Here is an 18,561-nt window from a genome sequence, read left to right on the forward strand (position 1 = left end):
AGGCTGGAAGAACACAGCAAGCCAGGCAGCATCAGGAGGTGGAGCAGTCTATGTTTCGGGTATAACCCTATTTCAGGACAGCACTTTGAAAGCAATTTTTAATTGAAACTATGGATCATTTCTCAACATACAAAGACATCACATTCATTCACTATTCTTGTTTTTTTTCATAAACTTCACTCTTAACTGTGAATGTTGTTTTAAATTCGAGAGTGGTTCTGGTCAGTGGAGCATAATGATAACATGAGACTGATCTGTTTTTGTTGAATAATTAACTGGCGTTTTGCAGGTGCAGTTCTGGATTATTAATAGGCCACGTCGTGTTTATGTCTGTTCACACAGTGGAACTGAATTATCCAGTTGTTTGTGACCACTCCATCATAATCTACATGTAACAAAATGACCATTCTCTGCGAATGATCCTTCTCCACCCACCCTCAAGTTAGAGAATCTAACGATAGATGCTGTCTTGGAGATGTATAGCATGGAAGCAGACCCTTCAGTCCATGCTGACCAAATATTCTAAGTAAATCTAGTCCCATTTGCCAGCACTTGGCCCATATCCCTCCCAACCCTTCCTATTCATATACCCATCCAGACGCCTTTTAAAAGATGTGATGGAGGCTGATACAATTACTTCCTCTGGCAGCTCATTCCATACACACACCAGAGGGACAGAGAGAAAGAGACAACGAGCGAGAGAGACATCAAGAGAGAACGAGAGAGAGAGTGTGAGCGAGCAAGTGACCGAGAGAGAGCGGGAGAGAAAACACTCTTTGCATTTATCTCTCCAGTTGCCTCATCTGTGTGAAAAATCTGCCTCTTAAGTCGCATTTCAAGCTTTCCCATTTCACCACCCGCAGATCAGGAGGATTTTGGAATTACTGTATCATCAGTTTGCCAACATGGACAATAAAATGGAACTCTGCAACTGTAGATTAGACAGTGGAAAATTGACCTGTCTATCTCACATTTCCAGCTGATATGAAAGCTGTTTTAATATTGGGCAAGGACAACATCAGGCTTTGATGTGACTCTGTGCAATCCGCTCTTGCTGAGGCTGTAATCTATCAATATTCGTCATTGTCCTGCTTTGTAATATTGAACAATTATTTAATTTTTTTCCCCTTTCATTACAGCTTGAAGCTGAAACTTTACTGTTCCCCGGTAACAAAGGAAATTCTGCTAACAAGTAAAAAGTACAAGTTCTGGGAGAATTATATTGTAAGTTCCATATTTAAATCAATTGACCCTCCAGTTTCTTCTTGTGTTAAAAATAGTTAAACATTATAGTTTTAAAAAAAAGTTAGGAATCTACCACATTGCTGTTGGTCTGGAGTCACACGTGGGGCAGACCGGGTAAGGATGGCAGTTTCTTTCCACAAAGGACCACTGGTGAACCAGATGAGTTTCTCTGGCAATCGACAATGATTCATGCTTATCCATTAGACTTCTAATTCCAGATTTTTATTGAATTTAAATTCCACCTGTTGCCACAGCAGGATTTGAACCAGGTCCCCAGAGCAGTACCTAGGTCTCTGGATTAGCAATCTAGCAATAATGTCACCAGGCCATCATCTCTCCAAAATATATTTAAAATCAGGTAGCAATGAGTCATAAATTGTAAGGAACAGAGAAAATGTGTTTGTTCTGGATTGAACTAAGATTCAGTTGGCATTATTTAAGTGAAATAAGGTCAATAAATGTTTGTGTTTTCACAGATTGCTATCGAAGTTGGAACTCCAACACAAATTTCCTTGGTTGATGAGGCAACTGGTGAGGTAAGTGCAAAGAGTGTTTTCTCTCTCAGTCACTCGCTCACTCGCGCTCTCTCTCTCTCTCGTTCTCTCTTGTTGTCTCTCTCTCTCTCATTGTCTCTTTCTCTCTCTCATTCTCTATCCCTCTCTTGTTTTTTCTCTCTCTCTTTCTATGCCTCTCTCTCTCGTTTTCTCCCTCTCACACACATTCTCTGTCCCCGCCTCACTCCACACCTCTCGTTTTCTCTCTCTCTCGTTTCTCTCATTCTCTGTTTCTCTGTCCCTCTCTTGTTCTCTGTCCCTCTCTTTCTCTCTCATTTTTTCCTCTCTCTTGTCCTTTCTCTCTCTCATCCTTTCTTTCTTTCTCTCTCTCTGTCTCTCTGTCTCTGTCTCTATGTGTCTCTCTTTCTCTTGCTCTCTCTGTCTTGTGCTGTGTCTCTGATCACATGTGGATAGATCATATCCATGATCCTGGAAAGTGGCTTTTTAATGTTGATGAACAGGAGGTTGGAATGCTTTTCCTTTCCTCCAAACACCACCCCCCGGACACCGAGAGTCCACACAGTTTTCCCTATGTCTGTGTTAAAGCGTTCTGACTCTATGGCTCTCAAACATAATGACTTGTCTCGCCAGTTATCTGACTGTAATAATATTGCAACTCAAAGCTTTCAAATCTACTGTAGTATGTTACTGAGAGAGGTTTTACTTTATATTTTGTTTTTAATTTGTCTTGTGTGGAGATATTAAGCAGGATATCTTGTCATCATTGACAATGGAGATGTCAGATGTGTCCGTTATCCCACTACCCCTTTCGCTTCCATCCGAGTTGACCATTTACTTGGTTGGTGTTGATATTCTAAAGAAATAGATTTTTGTTCTTTCAGACCAACTGAAAACTTTGCAGCTGTGCATTGTAATTGAAGTCAGGCTGATTGTGAACAGTTTAGCACATTCTGTACGGTAAACAGAAACCAGGTCTTTTGAGACACCTGTTTGCTTGGGTGCTGTAATATCTTACCTTCCATGAGTGCTCTGCCTGAAGGTACATCTGACTCTCCTCACCACGATTGGTATCATGGTTCGGGTGAGGAGGTGGATTCTATATCCACCTGAGTCAGGATGGGGAAATTGGTGCCAACAGCACATGGTTCATCTACAGCCTTCCAATCAACTGAGCCAACCAGCATCCCTCTCACCAAAAAAAGAGGGTGAGGTTGCTCTTGCAATGCATTCTTCTACAAGCATGCTGTAGTCTGGAGCGATGGATAATGATGGTTGAGGTTCCAACTGAGGCATTCGAGAGGGCATTGGATGATTATTTGACAGAAACAGTATGTGATTGCATATGGGAGAAAGCAGGAGATTGACACTCAGCAGTGATGCTCATTGGAAGGGCTGGTGCAGGCATGATGGACTGGATGGCCTGATTCTGTGAATTTCTTACCATCACACAGCTGCCTAGGAGTGTCTTCTGCTCTTCCTGCCTGCTATTCATGTGTGTGTGTCTGTGTGTGTGTGTCTGTGTGTCTGTGTGTGTGTGTCTGTGTGTGTGTGTGTGTTTACGATTATGGGGAGAAAGTGGTATCAGGGAACTGAGGTGGATTGTTAGTCATGATCATATTGAATGGTGGAGCAGGCTTGAAGGGCTGAATGGCCTCTTCCTTCTATGTTTCCATCCGTGTGGGAAGGATTTGCAGGATGGTGTGTCCTTGGTCATCATGTCCTGGAGATGGACTTAAATCTGAAGCTTTTGGTTCAGAGGCAAGGACACTACCCCATGCCACAAATCCTGATTTTACACAGAATGTACAACTCAGTTTATTCATCAATAGCTTCAATATAAACTTTAACATAATTTTGTTTTTAAACTGTTTGCATTTCTAAAGAACTTTGTTTTTTTTCTTTGAAAATAGAAGGAAGATATTTTAGTTACCCTTCTACCTGCTGGACACTGCCCTGGATCAGTCATGTAGGTATTAATGTCTTTACCCAGTGGTTTCATTAACAAGTCTTTGGGCATGATGGACGTAAGAGCGAAAATAATTATCTTTGCATGTTCATATGAATAGCAATAGGACTTGGAAACTCGTTCAGAAGGAGGTTTTCCGAAATACATGTTAGAAGGAATTACTTTAGATAGATAGCATGGGTGTCATGGGCTAAATGGCCTCCTTTAATACAGAGGTATCTCTGATTCTGAGCAGAATGCTGAAGCATTGTGCATCAGTGGGTCAATTTGGGTCAGCCTTTGTGATGTGATGATGGTGGGAACACGCACTCCATTCAGAAGGCTCATTGCACAGAAACTGTCTGTGGGAATTGTCATAAATCACAAGACACCGGATTATAGTCCAACAGGTTTATTTGAAAAGCTTTCAGAGCCTCGCTCCTCCTTCAGGCGCTAGTTCAGGAATTGTGAAATAGATCTTTGTTGCCTCCCAGTTTGCAGATGTAAATGATTTTATCCAGGTTGGATTTTGTTCACACTTGTCCCTTTCTAACAGCTGCTGTGTAAGCATGTATACCTCAACATGCGAGTTGTTCTGTGATTGAATGTTGAACCCATTCTTGCATTTCCAGTTTGGGGAAAGTCTGACTCCAGGTGCCTCCGCATTCCTCCCCAGTTGCTCAGTTCAGATCTTAAGAACAAAAGCAGAGATTTTATCAGACAGTTCATCATTTAACTTTTGTGAGGCTTTGTATGGAGTATGTGTAATATTAAATAACAACATTTTACTTATCCTAATATTTAAAACTTTTATGAACTGTATTTATTAAACAGCAACATTGAGCTAGCAGTCTTCCTCCTTTCAGGTTCCTGTTTGAAGGTGGCGGTGGCACAGTGCTGTATACAGGAGATTTCAGACTGGCCAAGGGAGAAGTTGCTCGTATGGAATTATTGCATTCAGGTGGCAGGTAAAACTGATTTTAATTGTGTTTTTGCATTGAATCTCATAGCTAGTACGCAGTGTACCTTTACAAGATATGCTTATGATATGCATACTCTCAACTCATGACCTGTCGGCATCAAGGTTTCTGTCTCCATCTTACACTGGGTCATTTGAAGCATGATGTGTCGGTGGAAGTGTGCCATTGTTTGTAAGTGGATAATTTAGTGTTAGCCCAGACACTGAGGTGCCTGTAATTGTAATATATGTAGATACATCCAGATTTACAATAAATGTCTATTGAATCTTTCAGTGCTACTTAGCCTTGTCCAGTTCTTTTGTTCAGGGAGCTAATGTAGGTGTTGGTTCATCAGATGCAAATACCCAGCTAGAGGCAAAAATACAAAGCACAACAGCCAATTTTTGACCATGAAATTTCCAGATTTCACCATGTACTGAGTGAGGACAGAAATAATACCCAGGTGACAATGAGTAAAGATTCACCAGGAGAAGCAGTCTTTAATCTCTTTTCACAAGTCAGTTTGGTCAGTGCATGAAATTAACTTTGGAAATTATGTATGGCCATTTGACTAATCTTAAAGGTGGAGTTCATTTGGTGAAAGTTTTGTACAGGTTGTTTATGATTCATAGTGTCATAGAGACAGACCCTTCAGCCTAACTTGTCCATGCCAATCCTGTTTCCAAAACTGAACTAGTCCCATTGGCTTCCATTTGGTCTGTCTCCCTCTAAACCTTTCTTATCCAGCTACCTGGCCAAACATCTTTTAAATTAACATCTGTTTGTAATTTTTATAAATGACCTAGATGAGGGCGTAGAAGGATGGGTTAGTAAATTTGTGGATGACACTAAGGTTGGTGAAGTTGAGGATAGTGCTGAAGGATGTTGCAGGTTACAAAGGGACATAGGTAAGCTGCAGAGCTGGGCTGAAATGGAGGCAAATGCGGGAAGGTGTGAGATGATTCACTTTGGAAGGAACAACGGAAATAAAGAGTAGCTTTTATTGGTAGAGGGATTGAGTTTCTGAACCATGAGGTCATGCTGCAGCTGTAGAAAACTCTGGTGTGGCCACACTTGGAGTATTGCATACAGTTCTGGTCGCCGCATTATAGGAAGGATGTGGAAGCTTTGGAAAGGGTTCAGAGGAGATTTATCAGGATGCTGTCTGGTATGGAGGGAAGATCAAAAGAGGAAAGGCTGAGGGAATTTGAGGCTGCTTTCATAGGAGAGAAGAAGGTTGAGAGTGACTCAAATTGAGACATGTAAGATAATTAGAGGGTTAGATAGGGTGGACAGTGAGAGCCTTTTTCCTCGGATGGTGATGGCTAGCACGAGGGGACATAGCTTTAAACTGAGGGATGATCGATATAGGACAGATGTCAGAGGTAGTTTCTTTACTCAGAGAGTAGTCAGTGCTTGGAACGCACTGCCTGCAACAGTGGTAGACCCGCCAACTTTAAGGACATTTAAATGGTCATTGGATAGACATATGGATGAGAATGGAATAGTGTAGGTTAGATGGGCTTCAGATTAGTTCCACGGGTCGGCACAACATCGAGGGCCGAAGGGCCTGTACTGCGCTGTAATGTTCTGTGTTCTCAATGTTGTAATTGTACTCACCTCTAACCACTTCCTCTGGCAGCTTGTTTCATATATGCACCGCCCTCTATCTGGAAAAAGTTGCCCATCAGGTCCCTTTAAATCTTTCCTCTGTCACCTTAAACCTGTCCAGTTTCGCACTCCCCTAATGACCTTGGCCATTCACCTGACCTATGCCCCCCCCCCCCATGATTTTCTAAACCTTTCTAAGATCATTCCTCAGCCTCCCTATGTTCCAGTGGAAAATGTCCCACTACCCAGCCCCTCCTGCTACAGTCTGTTCTCCTGTTATGCGCGTTTCTTCAACACAAATTGGCTGGAATGTGATTGAAGAATTTTGACCATTATTTGTAGAACACAATCTTTCCTTACCTGCATTGTCTATAACCGTGATTCCAGTTCCACTGGTTTAAATGGTGCTGCTATTACATGATTTTCTTATACTGCATAGAATCTCTACAGTGTGGAAACAGGCTATTTGGCCCAACAAGTCCACACTGACCCTCCAAAGAGTAACCCACCCAGACCCAATTCTTTACGCTATTACTCTACATTTACCCCTGACTAATGCACCTAACCTACACATCCCTTAACACTACGGGCAATTTAGCATGGCCAATTCTCCTAACCTGCCCATCTTTGGACTGTGGGAGTAAACCGGAGCACCCGGAGGAAACCCACACAGACTCAGGGGAAATGTGCAAACCCCACATGAACAGTCACCTGAGGCTGGAATCGAACCCAGGTCCCTGGCACTGTGAGACAGCATTGCTAGCCGCTAAGCCACCATGCCGCCCAGCTGTATCAAAACAGACTGTAACACAAACCCTCCAGTGTTGGTAACATCCTTGTATATCTTTCCAGTTTTTAATAACATCCTTCCTATAACAAGGTGACCAGAATTATACGCGGCACTCCAAATGGGGCCTTACCAATGTCTTGTTCAGCTGTAATATGACATTCCAATTCCAGTACTCAGTGCTCTGACTGATGAAGGCAAGAATGCCAAATGCCTTCTTCCCCACCCTCTCTACCTGTCACATCATTTTCAAGGATCTATATACTTGCACCCCTAAGTCTCTCTGTTCGACAACACTCCCCAGGTCCCTACCATTAACTGTGTAAGTCCTGCCCTAGTTTGCTTTACTAAAACAAGTTTATCTAAATTAAACTCCATCTACCATTCCTCAGTCCACTGGCCCAGTTAATCAACATTCCATTGTACTCTTAGATCACCTTCTTCACTGTACCACCAATTTTGGTGCCATCTGCAAACTTACTAACCACGTTTCCTATAATCTTATCCAAATTATTTATATAAAGGCCAACAACAGTAGACCCAGCATCAATCCTTTTGGCACACCCTGGCACAGGCCTCCATTCTGAACAACAACCTTCTGCCACCACCCTCTGTCTTCTCTCATTAAGCCAAAAAGAACTTTTTCATAAACTTTTTGTGGGCGGCACGGTGGCACAGTGGTTAGCACTGTTGCCTCGCAGCGCCAGAGACCGGGGTTCAATTCCCGCCTCAGGCGACTGACTGTGTGGAGTTTGCATGTTCTCCCCGTGTCTGCGTGGGTTTCCTCCGGGTGCTCTGGTTTCCTCCCACAGTCCAAAGATGTGCAGGGCCAGGTGAATTGGCCATGCTAAATTGCCCGTAGTGTTAGGTAAGGGGTAAATGTAGGGGTAGGGGTAGGGGTAGGGGTATGGGTGGGTTCGCTTCGGCGGGTCGGTGTGGACTTGTTGGGCCGAAGGGCCTGTTTCCACACTGTAATGTAATCTAATGTAATCTAATCTAATCTAATAAAATGGAAGAACGTTTTGTTTGAACACTCCAGTAGTCATGACTTGGAACTTGTTACCCCATGTACTAACAGCAAAAACAACTGATGATTTTGAAAGGAAATTAGATAAACACAAGAAGGGAATAACCTTACAGAATAAAGTGAATTGAGTGGGGGAATGGGACAAACTAGTTTGTCCTACACAGATGGGCAAACTAACCTCCTTGTGGCATATTGCCTTAAAAGGGCAGGTTTAGCCTGAGTTTTAAAGGTAACACTTCTGACAATGCAGCATTCCCCCAGTAATGCAGAGTCTTGCCACTGACCTGGATAGAAAAAGAAAAAAGTTTAGTTATCAGATAAAATTTAGGATGTCAAATCGGTCCTGTATTTACCATTACATCACGAGAAAGCAGCACTTATTTAAGTTAAGAATCACAGTAACTTTGAAGCACTGCTCCTTCATCAGGTGGTTGTCTGTGCTCTGAAAGCTAGTGTTTCTAAATAAACCTGTTGGACTATAACCTGGTGTTGTGTGATTTTTAACTTTGTACACCCCAGTCCAACACCAGTATCTCCAAATCAGAACTTATTTAAGTGATTGAAAAGTGTGAATAAAGTTTTAAATAAGTTCAAAAGTAAAAATACTTGTGTAAAAACAAACTTAAATCATTCATGCTCAAAAACAATTCAGTTAGTATGTTGTCACACACGTCTGGTGCGCAGTCCTCATGGTCGAGTCTGAAATGTTACAGAACTAATTAGTTATTGCGGGTTAGCGTAGCTGGAAAGGCAGACTCCTTTTGTCTTTAGTCTGTACTGTACACACTGCTCTTATCAAAGCTGTAGAGAATCCAGAGATCTGTGTAATCAGGAAGACCATCGTTTGAAAATCTGGCAAACTTGATGTGGTGTTATCATTCAGTGTTTTGGGACCTTCACTGAATCTCAGTAGCACAGCATTGAATTGGTTCAGGAACCATGTGGCCAAGCAAGATGTGTCCATGTCCTCACTTTCCAACATTGATCGTCAGTGTGAGAGAAAGCATCTCAATGTGGCTCCTGTTGCTGAGATTATTATTACATTCAAACTGGTAAGTTCCTTATTTCAAATAGTTTTCTGTAGTTATAAACTAAACCTGCTGAGGGCGCTATCTAAGTTGTAAATTGAAAGGTTTTGTTTTAAGAGCATGTTTGCAAACTGTTTTTACCAGGATTATTTAACTAACTATCATTGACATCTTAACACTATAGTGGCTGACTACAGTGGCAGAGTGAGATCATAGCTCTTTTACTAATAAATGTAATTTTTTTATTGAAAGTTTCATTCACCCCTTTTCTACACACACTCTTATATTAAAGAAAATGACAATTTGATGAAGTTTCTAACCTTAATTATTTTCCTCCTTTCCTTCAGCCCACCACTGGTGGCTTTGCATTCCATTCCCCCCACCCCCTGCAATTCTTGACCAAAACTGTCCTAGCTCCCACTGTCTTTATTTTTAAAACTTGAATGCGTGGCCAAATATTTGGTTACTTTTTCTAAATTATCCTCCTCTTGGCTCACTCTCTGAAGATTTTTAGGAGATTTTCTACATTAAGAAAGCAATATTCACGAGGAATGAGGATTCTGTCAGTTAGTAAAGGCATTAAGTATCAGCTGCAGAGTTGAATGTGCAGCCACCTGGACTGTGCTGACATTCCTGGTGTATGCTGTTTGTGAAATAGCAACATTTGCAGTTAGTGGTTATGGTTTCCTGTTCTGTCTTTGCCCTCCGTGAATGGTATGCTGCCAAATGGAGAATACTTTGCATTATGTCTGTTCACATGCAACTTTTTTTTGTATAATTGAACAGTGTTCCATTTTATTCCACTGTAGGATCAAAGACATTCAGAGTGTTTACTTGGATACAACATTTTGTGATCCACGATTTTATCAAATCCCAAGCAGGGTAAGTATTTCAAACATTTTGACATTTTCACAGATTATACCAATAGTTTCATTTATTTTTGTTTGTATTTCCCTAAATCTAGTGAGTTACATCAGTTTTATAATTTGTTGTAATAGAAATGTAGAATCATGGAATCTTACAGCACCAGAGCAAGGCCGTTCAGCCCATTGTGCTGGTGCTAGCAGGAGTCAGAAAAGATGGGTCTTTCCATGGGTTTTTCACAAATATCCGATTCCCCAACATGCTTCACAGCCAATGCCATGCATTTTGAAGTGTAATCAGTGTATTAATGTAGGAAACGTGACAGCCTATTTTTGCACAGCAAGATCCCACAACAGTGCTGTGACAATGACCAAATGACCTGTTTTTATGAGGTTGGTTGAATGATGAATGTAATCCCCAGGACACAGCAGGAAACTCCCCTGCTCTCCTTCAAAATAGTTACAGTTGGATTTTTTTACCATCACCTCAGCAAGGAGTTGGGGGCTTCAACTTACTGAAACTTGGTTCTTGTTAGGCAAGGGAGTTGGGGGTTATTGTGTGTAGGTGTAGAATGTGGAATTTGAAACACAAACACATCAACCGTGACCTCATTTACTGGCAGAGTTGGTTTGTGGGACTGAGCGTTCCAGTTCAGCTCCTATGTCGTATTGATGACCACACCACTCAGTGCCACTGTTTTCTCAATTAAACACAATGCTGAAACAATTCCATTTACAGTTCAAAATTGCAGGTTCATTTGGGACATTGTCCTTTTCGGTCTTGGTTTGGTACAACTGCATCCAGGTGGCTGATTAACAGTGTGCAAAATGTCTGCAATGTTGGCGATATGCAATTTATAACTAAGCAATTGGCAAAAAGCCAGTGGAGGGATATTCCATGTTTGTTTTGTACTTCACCGTTCCCAGGTGGAGTGCCTGAATGGGATCCTGGAGTTGGTGAGAAGTTGGATCACACTCAGTCCTTACCACGTCGTGTGGCTAAACTGCAAGGCAGCATACGGATATGAATATCTCTTCACTAACCTCAGTGAAGAATTCTCGATTCAGGTTGGTGCTGAAAAATTGCTGCTACTTGTTCACACTCAAACATCAGAATTGGAGATCACTCCATTTTAGCGCTTCACTGATGAGAGTAGGTTTTGTACATCTTGGAACAGCATTCACCAAGATTCCTGGTGAATTTCCCATAACTAAATGTTTTTGTTTTTTGCCAACAAACTAACCTCTCCCATCGAACGTGATAATAAATCAGAGTGGTAAATCAACCTTTCCTGAGGCAGGTTGCTGAGTGGAGGTGAAGTTTGGGACTGTGCTCATCTGGACCATTCACCTTTGTGCTGTCATTTGTCTGAAAAGGCAGCCTCTCCGCCTCCTCCATCTAATGTGTTTCTTGTTTGAATCTTTCTGTACCTTCAGGTTCATCTTAACAAGCTGGATATGTTTCATAATATGCCTGAAATTCTACATCATGTCACCACAGACAGATCAACGCAGATTCACGCATGTAGACACCCCAAGGTACGGTTATTTCATCAGCTTTTTAATCGTTAACAGGTTGCAACCATACAGATCACTTCCTGATTTGTGAGCAAATTTTGTAAGGTACTGTATCATCACTCTGTATTGTTCTAGTAGCTTCAAAACTCTAATCTTAATTGTCACAATCTTTTTAAATGAAATGGTCCCAATTTGTAAATTCCCAATTGATGTCCTCACCAGGATGAGGATTTTATTCGTGGAAACCGACTCCCTTGTGGCATTACAGCGAAAGATGGGACTCCACTTCGCATTATCAGCATTAAACCCTCCACCATGTGGTTCGGTGAAAGGACAAATAAGTCGAGTGTAATTGTAAGGTATGACAGCATCATGTATTACCACATCTGTGTTACCCAAATGAACACCATTGGAAGGAACTTGTGTATGACCTTGATGTATCGAAGACTGGCTGAAGGAAGAAGTTCAGGATCTTGCTCAGTGTAGTCTTTTAATATTTTAAATACTACATCGTACAACCTAAGCATTCAATTTTTTCTGCCAAAATTATTCACATGTTACTCTCCTGGTCCAACTCTACTTCTCAATTATTATTTTTACCTCTGCACCTGAGGTCAGATCAAACCCCACATCCAATGAAAGCAACTTTTCATTTGCTTATGGAATGTTGGTGTTTGCTTTTGAGTTTGGCATTTGTTACCTGTCCTTAATTGCCCTGGATGAGGTGGTCTGAGCTGCTGCTTTGAGGTAGCCCCACAATGCCCTTTGGGTTGGGATGTCTGGTTGGCATGGACGGGTTGGACCGAAGGGTCTGTTTCCATGCTGTACATCTCTATGACTCTATGACCCAGCAACACTGAAGGAACAATTATGTATTTTCAAGTCGGGATGGTGAGTGGCTCAGAGGTGAACTTTCAGGGGGTTGTGTTCTCATGCATTTCCTAACATTGTTTTTCTAGGTGGTAGAGGTTTGGAAGGTGCTGCTGAAGCAGCCTTGGTAAGTTGCTGCTGTGCATCTTGTAGTTGGTACAAGGGAGGGAATATTTATTGAGTAACATTGAAGCATTCCATTGTGGATTGATTAATTTCCTCCCATGTGCACATCATATGGAACTTCACGGAAATGAAATGCAGATGATTCCTGGTTCATAAACTATCATAAGGCTCTCAATATGCCCACCCCATGTAGATGGCTGGTCTGTCAAGTCTGCAATAATCTGCTGTACGGACCAAATAGCCTCTAGTTCAGGCTGCTCTGCTTTGCTGAGCTCAGCCTGGTCATTAACTGAGGCATAATTGACAGCAATGTACTCAGGCAGGAACAAAAAGCTCACCCAGAGTCTCTCCGAGTTCGAGCAGTACCTCTCCCAGCAGAATAGAGGGACATTGGATCTGCACAATTTTTTCCCTTTACCCTCAACAACTGCCACAAAGAGAAACAACTAATTTAGGAGAATTGGAATAACAAATAATCAAACCTAAAATATTCACATTAAAGTAAAAAGCTGCAGATGTAGGAGATCGGAAATAAAACCAGAAAGTGCCTGAGAAACTTAACATCAGCACCATCTGTGAAGACAGAAATGGTGTTAATGTTTCAGATTCAATATACCTATTTATTAAAGTGTTTACAGTCTATTTAATGAATCTGAATTCAGCTGATTATTAATGATTTGATATTCAGCTTGTGGTTTCCAGTACTGGATCTTCAGCTCTTCTAATCTCTTATATCCTTTTTGAGTAGTTATGAGGTTCCTTTGCAGATATTTTGATCACACAAGATTGAATTTATATTTTTAAAGACTATGATGTGGCTTTGGCAGCAGTAGAAAAAGTTGCTGATTGTTGATGGTTATACAGTGGGATCAAAGAGTGAACATCATAAATTATATAGGTTTATAAAACCATGAGGGGCATGGATAGGGTGAATAGGCAAGGTCATATTTCCCAGGATAGGTGAGTCCAAAACTAAAGGGCATAGGTTTAAGGGGAGAAGGGAAAGATTTAAAAGGGACCTAAATGGCAACTTTTTCACACAGAGGATGGTGGAATGAGCTGCCAAGGAAGTGGTGGAGGCTGGTACAATTACTACATTTAAAAGGCATTTCGGGGGATCTAAGACGGCGGCGATCTGAGAAGATCACACTGCAGAGCTTCGCATCGCAGCAGGAGCAGGACAGTCCTTTATCCCACCACCCAGGTCATCAGGATTTCTTGGGGCGTTGGAAAGATTGTGGAGCCCCAAGAAACATTTTAAAATTGACTTACCTGTATTTTCAGCTGTCCAGAATGCCTAAAAAGGGAGGAGGAGCATCTGAGGCCAGGCCTGCAGCTCAGCCTGCAGCAGCCTCGGAGCCGATTACTCTCCAGGACCTGGTGAACCAGCTCTCGAAATCTCGTGAGATGTTGGGGAAACAGATTGAAGAGAAGCTGGCTCCAGTCTCTCTCATGCTGCAGAAGCATGAGCAGCAGCTGGGAGACCTGAAGAAGAGGATGGATGAGGTGGAGCACAGAGTTACAGTGGTGGAAGCTGATGCCAGTTCATTCAAGGAAGAGATCCAAGCCCTGAAGACGCAGGTTTGTAATTTGCATGACCCAAGTGGATGATCTTGAAAACAGGGGCAGGAGAAAAAACATTCGGATCATGGGTCTGCCTGAGGGTAAGGAAGGTGAGCAGCCTGTGGAATTTGTTGAAGGTTGGCTTCCGAAATTCCTTGACTTGGAGACTGGCATGAGAGGATTAAAGATAGAGAGGGCTCACCGGGTCGCAGCGCGGAGGTCGGGTCTGGGTCAACGCCCTCGTCTTTTCCTGGTGCGGATCCATCATTACCGGGATAAGGAGAGAGTCATGGAGGCCTCCAGACTCCAGGGGAAGGATCCAAAGGCCCTAATTTACGAGGGGTCTAAGATCATGTTTTTTCAGGACTTTTCAGCAGCGGTGATCCAGAAGCGAAAATCATACGATAGTGTTATGAGAAGATTGAAGGAGCTTGGGATTCAGTACTCCGAGATATCCGGCAGTGCTTCGGATCACCTGAGATGGATCCATGCATCTCTTTGACACATCGGAGAAGGCAAGAGACTTTGTGGACAAACTAACCTAATTTAAACAATTGTAGTATGTATAAATATCGTTGCTTGGGTGTGCGTTTATCATTCTGTAAAAGAAATGGAAGATTTCCAGTTGGAGCTTTGTTTGTCCCCCTTCTATTCCTCTGTTGATTGTAATTTGGTTCAAACTATGTCTGGCGGTGGTTAGGATGTACATTTTAAATTTCTAAGTTAGGACATACCAAAGGATGGGTGGAGTATTTATTCCTTTTTTATAAAATAATTTTTTTGAATTCATATTGATATTCTATGGGGTGTTTATTCTTTTTAGCTTGTGCTTGCGATGCGGCTCTCGCTGGGAGAAGTGAAGGTGGTTGAGATGGTTAGATGCCTATTTATGGGCAGTTCGGGACAGGTAGTTGCCCGCTTTGGGCAGGGGGCGAGTTCCCCTACTCAGCGCTATTGGCGCTTTATATGTTGGTTTGTTTTCTGGTTTTTGTTGTTTTTTATTTTTAATAATTTTGTATGTTTGTTAAATGTAGTGGTTTTAGTTTATGTAGTTTTTATATTTGGTGGACCATGCGACACTAAGGCTCAGCAATTTGTGGTTCGGGTTCCTCCTCTCTGGAATTTAAATGTAATTGCAGAAGATTATGGCTAATGATTTGATTAAATGGTGTACCTGGAATATCAAGGGAAGTCACTCACCAATTAAGAGGAAGAAGGTACTCTTGAGCCTTAGAAAGGAGAGGGTGGATATTGCTTTGTTACAGGAGACACATTTGGATGACAAGGAGCACCTGAAATTACAGCAGAATGGCTTTGACCGAGTTTATTTTTCATCATTTAATACCAGAAGTAGGGGAAGGAAAAATGTCTCATTTAAATTGTTGGAATGTATTAAAGACACATATGGGAGGTTTGCAATTCTTAAAGCCTTGATAAATGGGGAAGAATATGGCATTTTAAATGTTTATTGTCCCCCAGCTCATCCTCTTAAATTCTTGATAGATGCTTTTTCTAAACTGATAAGTCTCAAGTCTCGGCACATCATTATAGGGGGAGATTTTAACTGCCTCATGGACCCCACAGTAGACAGGTTGCCTAAAGGTCCCTCGATACCCTCTGCACAAACTAAACAGTTATTGGGTTTGTGTGGGGAATTAGGGTTGATGGACGTCTGGAGGTGTCTCCACCCTACAGGTAGGGATTTCACGTTTTTCTCCAATCCGCACAGATGTCACACGAGAATTGATTTTTTTTTTCTGACCCCTGCAGTAACCCTGGATCTGGTGGCATCCTGTACGATTGGTAATATTGCCATCTCTGATCATGCTCTAGTGTACCTCGTGGTTAAAATTAAAGATGTTACAGTGGATTCAAGGTACTGGCGAATGGACCCCTTTATTCTCATGGACAGCAAGTTTGTGGAGTATTTCTCTAGGGAATTTCGGGCATTCCTAGACATCAACATAGGCTCGGTTGATAGCTCATCTGTTCTCTGGGAAACTACCAAAGCTTATGCCAGAGGGTTAGTTATTTCATATTCCACCAGTAGGAAGCAGCAGAAGGGTGAGCAGCAATGTCTCCTTGAAGCACGGTTGAAGGCAGCCGAGAAGACCTATTTTCACAGACCCTCGTTGGTCAAACTACAGAGGATTACGGCACTGCGGTCTACACTAAATTCCATGCTCTCACAGATGGCAAAGAAGGAGCTGGCTTTTGCAAAGCAAAAGTTATACAAGCATGGTGACAAGCCAGGCAAATACTTAGCATACCTTGCCAGAAAGAGAAGTGCCCCACAAACCATTACAGCAATTAGGGAAGGGTCTGGGAACCTAACATTTGATTCTAAAAAGATTAATGTGGCGTTCCAGAGATTCTACTCTAAGTTATATCAGTCTGAGAATTGTAAGGAGGGGCAGGCCAAAATGGAATCCTTTTTTAGAGAGCTGAAGCTCCCGCGTGTGACTCCTGAACAACAGTGCTTTCTCAATGCCCCATTATCAGAGCAAGAAGTGAGGCAGCTTCAGAATGAAAAGGCGCCTGGTCCTGATGGACTTCCCAGTGAATTCTATAAGGAATTTATAAGTATACTGTCAGGCCCAATGCTGAATATGTGTAATGATTCATACAGTCATGTTTGTCTCCCACTACCTCTGAGAGAGGCCTATATTTCATTTATCCTTAAAAAAGGGAAGGATCCGGAAGACTGTGCTTCATACAGGCCCATCTCGCTCTTAAATGTGGACTTTAAGATCCTCTCTAAGGCTCTTGCGTTAGGGCTGGAGATTGTGTTACCCTCTATTATTACAGAGGATCAGATGGGCTTCATAAAGGGTCGCAGATCCTCCAATAACGTTAGGAGGCTGCTTAACGTAATTCAAGCATGCCAACAGCAGTCAATACAGGGATTGGTGATTTCTTTAGATGCAGAGAAGGCATTTGACCGAGTTGAGTGGCCGTACCTTTTCTATACTCTAGACCGGTTTGGTCTGGGCGAAGTTTTCATAAGATGGGTAAAGGTTCTCTACAGTGTACCTCTCGCTGCGGTCATTACCAACAGGGTATGATCAAGCAATTTTAATATTTCTAGGGGCAGCCGGCAGGGCTGTCCCCTTTCACCATTACTTTTTACGTTAGTGATTGAACCGTTGACAGAGGCCATTCGTGGGGATCTCAATATATCAGCTCCAGAAGTGGGGTCAAAATTACATAAGGTCTCGCTGTATGTAGATGATGTTCTAATTTCCTTGACAAATCCAGCAGTCTCAGTGCCTGATACAATGCATTCATGCGTTTGGCGCTTTTTCAGGGTATAAATTAATTTTGCTAAATCAGAGGCTATGCCTATGGGTGGTCTTACGAAAGAGTTGGCTCTTGAGAGTGACAATAGATTCTCAGTTAGGCGGTCACAGGGGGGTTTTGTGTATTTGGGCATATTCATTACTCCAGTTCTGGATTGGCTGTTCAAAGCCAATTTTACCCAGTTATTTGAAAAAATTAAACAAGATCTCCAAAGATGGGAGGCACTTCCAGTATCATGGTTGGGTCGGATAGCACTTATTAAGATGAATATTCTCCCTCGTTTGCTATACCCTATACAGATGCTCCCCCTGATTTTCAATAAACAAACACTCAGGAGACTGAACAGTTGGTTCAGCTCCTTTTATCTGGCACCGTAAACGGCCCCTCATTAGATTAACCAAACTGCAGTTGCCTCACAGATTGGGAGGGAATAGACCTTCCGGACATTAAAAATTACCAATTAAGCTCGCTTTTGACCTATCTAAGCGATTGGGTTTGTGGGGACCCTCTTTCAATATGGCTAGATATTGAAGCCTCCCAGGCAAGGTGCCCCCTTACCAGTTTGCTGTTTTTGGACAAGGTGAGGACAGTTAGGGAATATTGCCATAACCCAATAGTCATCAATACTGTTAAAGCATGGAGGGCAATTCGGCAGAGGGAAGGTAATATTGGCAAAACATCTTTCTTTACACCTTTAGTGGGTATGCCGAGTTCTCAACCAGGTATGACAGATTCAGGATTTAAACGTTGGGCAGCTAGGGGTATATCTTGCATGGGTGATTTATTTGAGGGAGATGTAATGATGTCCTTTGATCAGTTAGTACGGAAGTACGAGTTGAAAGTGAGGTCTGCAGATGCTGGAGATCAAAGTTGAAACTTTATTGCTGGAACAGCACAGCAGGTCAGGCAGCATCCAGGGAACAGGAGATTCGACGTTTCGGGCACAGGCCCTTCTTCAGGAATGAGCAGAGAGTGTTCAGCAGGAGAAGATAAAAGATAGGGAGGAGGGACTTGGAGGAGGGGCGTTGGAAATGTGATAGGTGGAAAGAGGTCAAGGTGAGGGTGATAGGTCGGAGTAGGATGGAGGCGGAGAGGTCAAGAAGAAGACTGCAGGTCAGGAAGGCGGTGCCGGGCTGGAGGGATCCGGCTGAGACAAGGTGGGGGGAGGGGGGATGAAGAAACTGGTGAAGTCCAAGTTCATCCC

General features: G+C 42.4%; 1 protein-coding gene and 1 long non-coding RNA gene across 6 annotated transcripts in view; one reads left to right on the forward strand and one right to left on the reverse strand.

The window, feature by feature from the left end:
- The window catches only part of dclre1c (DNA cross-link repair 1C, PSO2 homolog (S. cerevisiae)), an 81,074-nt gene that overhangs the window by 48,023 nt on the left and 14,490 nt on the right, over positions 1-18,561 (forward strand). For all 5 annotated transcript variants that reach the window (XM_087999324.1, XM_087999325.1, XM_087999323.1 and 2 more), the window contains 8 exons: positions 1,140-1,224; positions 1,722-1,781; positions 3,671-3,726; positions 4,572-4,673; positions 9,927-9,999; positions 10,908-11,048; positions 11,418-11,519; positions 11,721-11,857. In XM_087999324.1, coding sequence (XP_087855450.1) covers positions 1,140-1,224; positions 1,722-1,781; positions 3,671-3,726; positions 4,572-4,673; positions 9,927-9,999; positions 10,908-11,048; positions 11,418-11,519; positions 11,721-11,857 — 756 coding nt within the window. The remainder of the gene's footprint in view (positions 1-1,139; positions 1,225-1,721; positions 1,782-3,670; positions 3,727-4,571; positions 4,674-9,926; positions 10,000-10,907; positions 11,049-11,417; positions 11,520-11,720; positions 11,858-18,561) is intronic.
- Positions 4,108-13,841, reverse strand: LOC148145802 (uncharacterized). Its single transcript, XR_015761044.1, has 3 exons — positions 13,767-13,841; positions 8,268-8,373; positions 4,108-4,396 (listed from the first exon to the last, which is right to left on the reverse strand). It is a non-coding gene; the product is annotated as an uncharacterized LOC148145802 (long non-coding RNA).

Source organism: Chiloscyllium plagiosum, unplaced genomic scaffold (genome assembly GCF_037043375.1).
Source record: "Chiloscyllium plagiosum isolate Xiang-an unplaced genomic scaffold, Cpla_swu_hap1 HiC_scaffold_23, whole genome shotgun sequence".
In the NCBI taxonomy this organism is placed as follows: Eukaryota; Metazoa; Chordata; class Chondrichthyes; order Orectolobiformes; family Hemiscylliidae; genus Chiloscyllium; species Chiloscyllium plagiosum.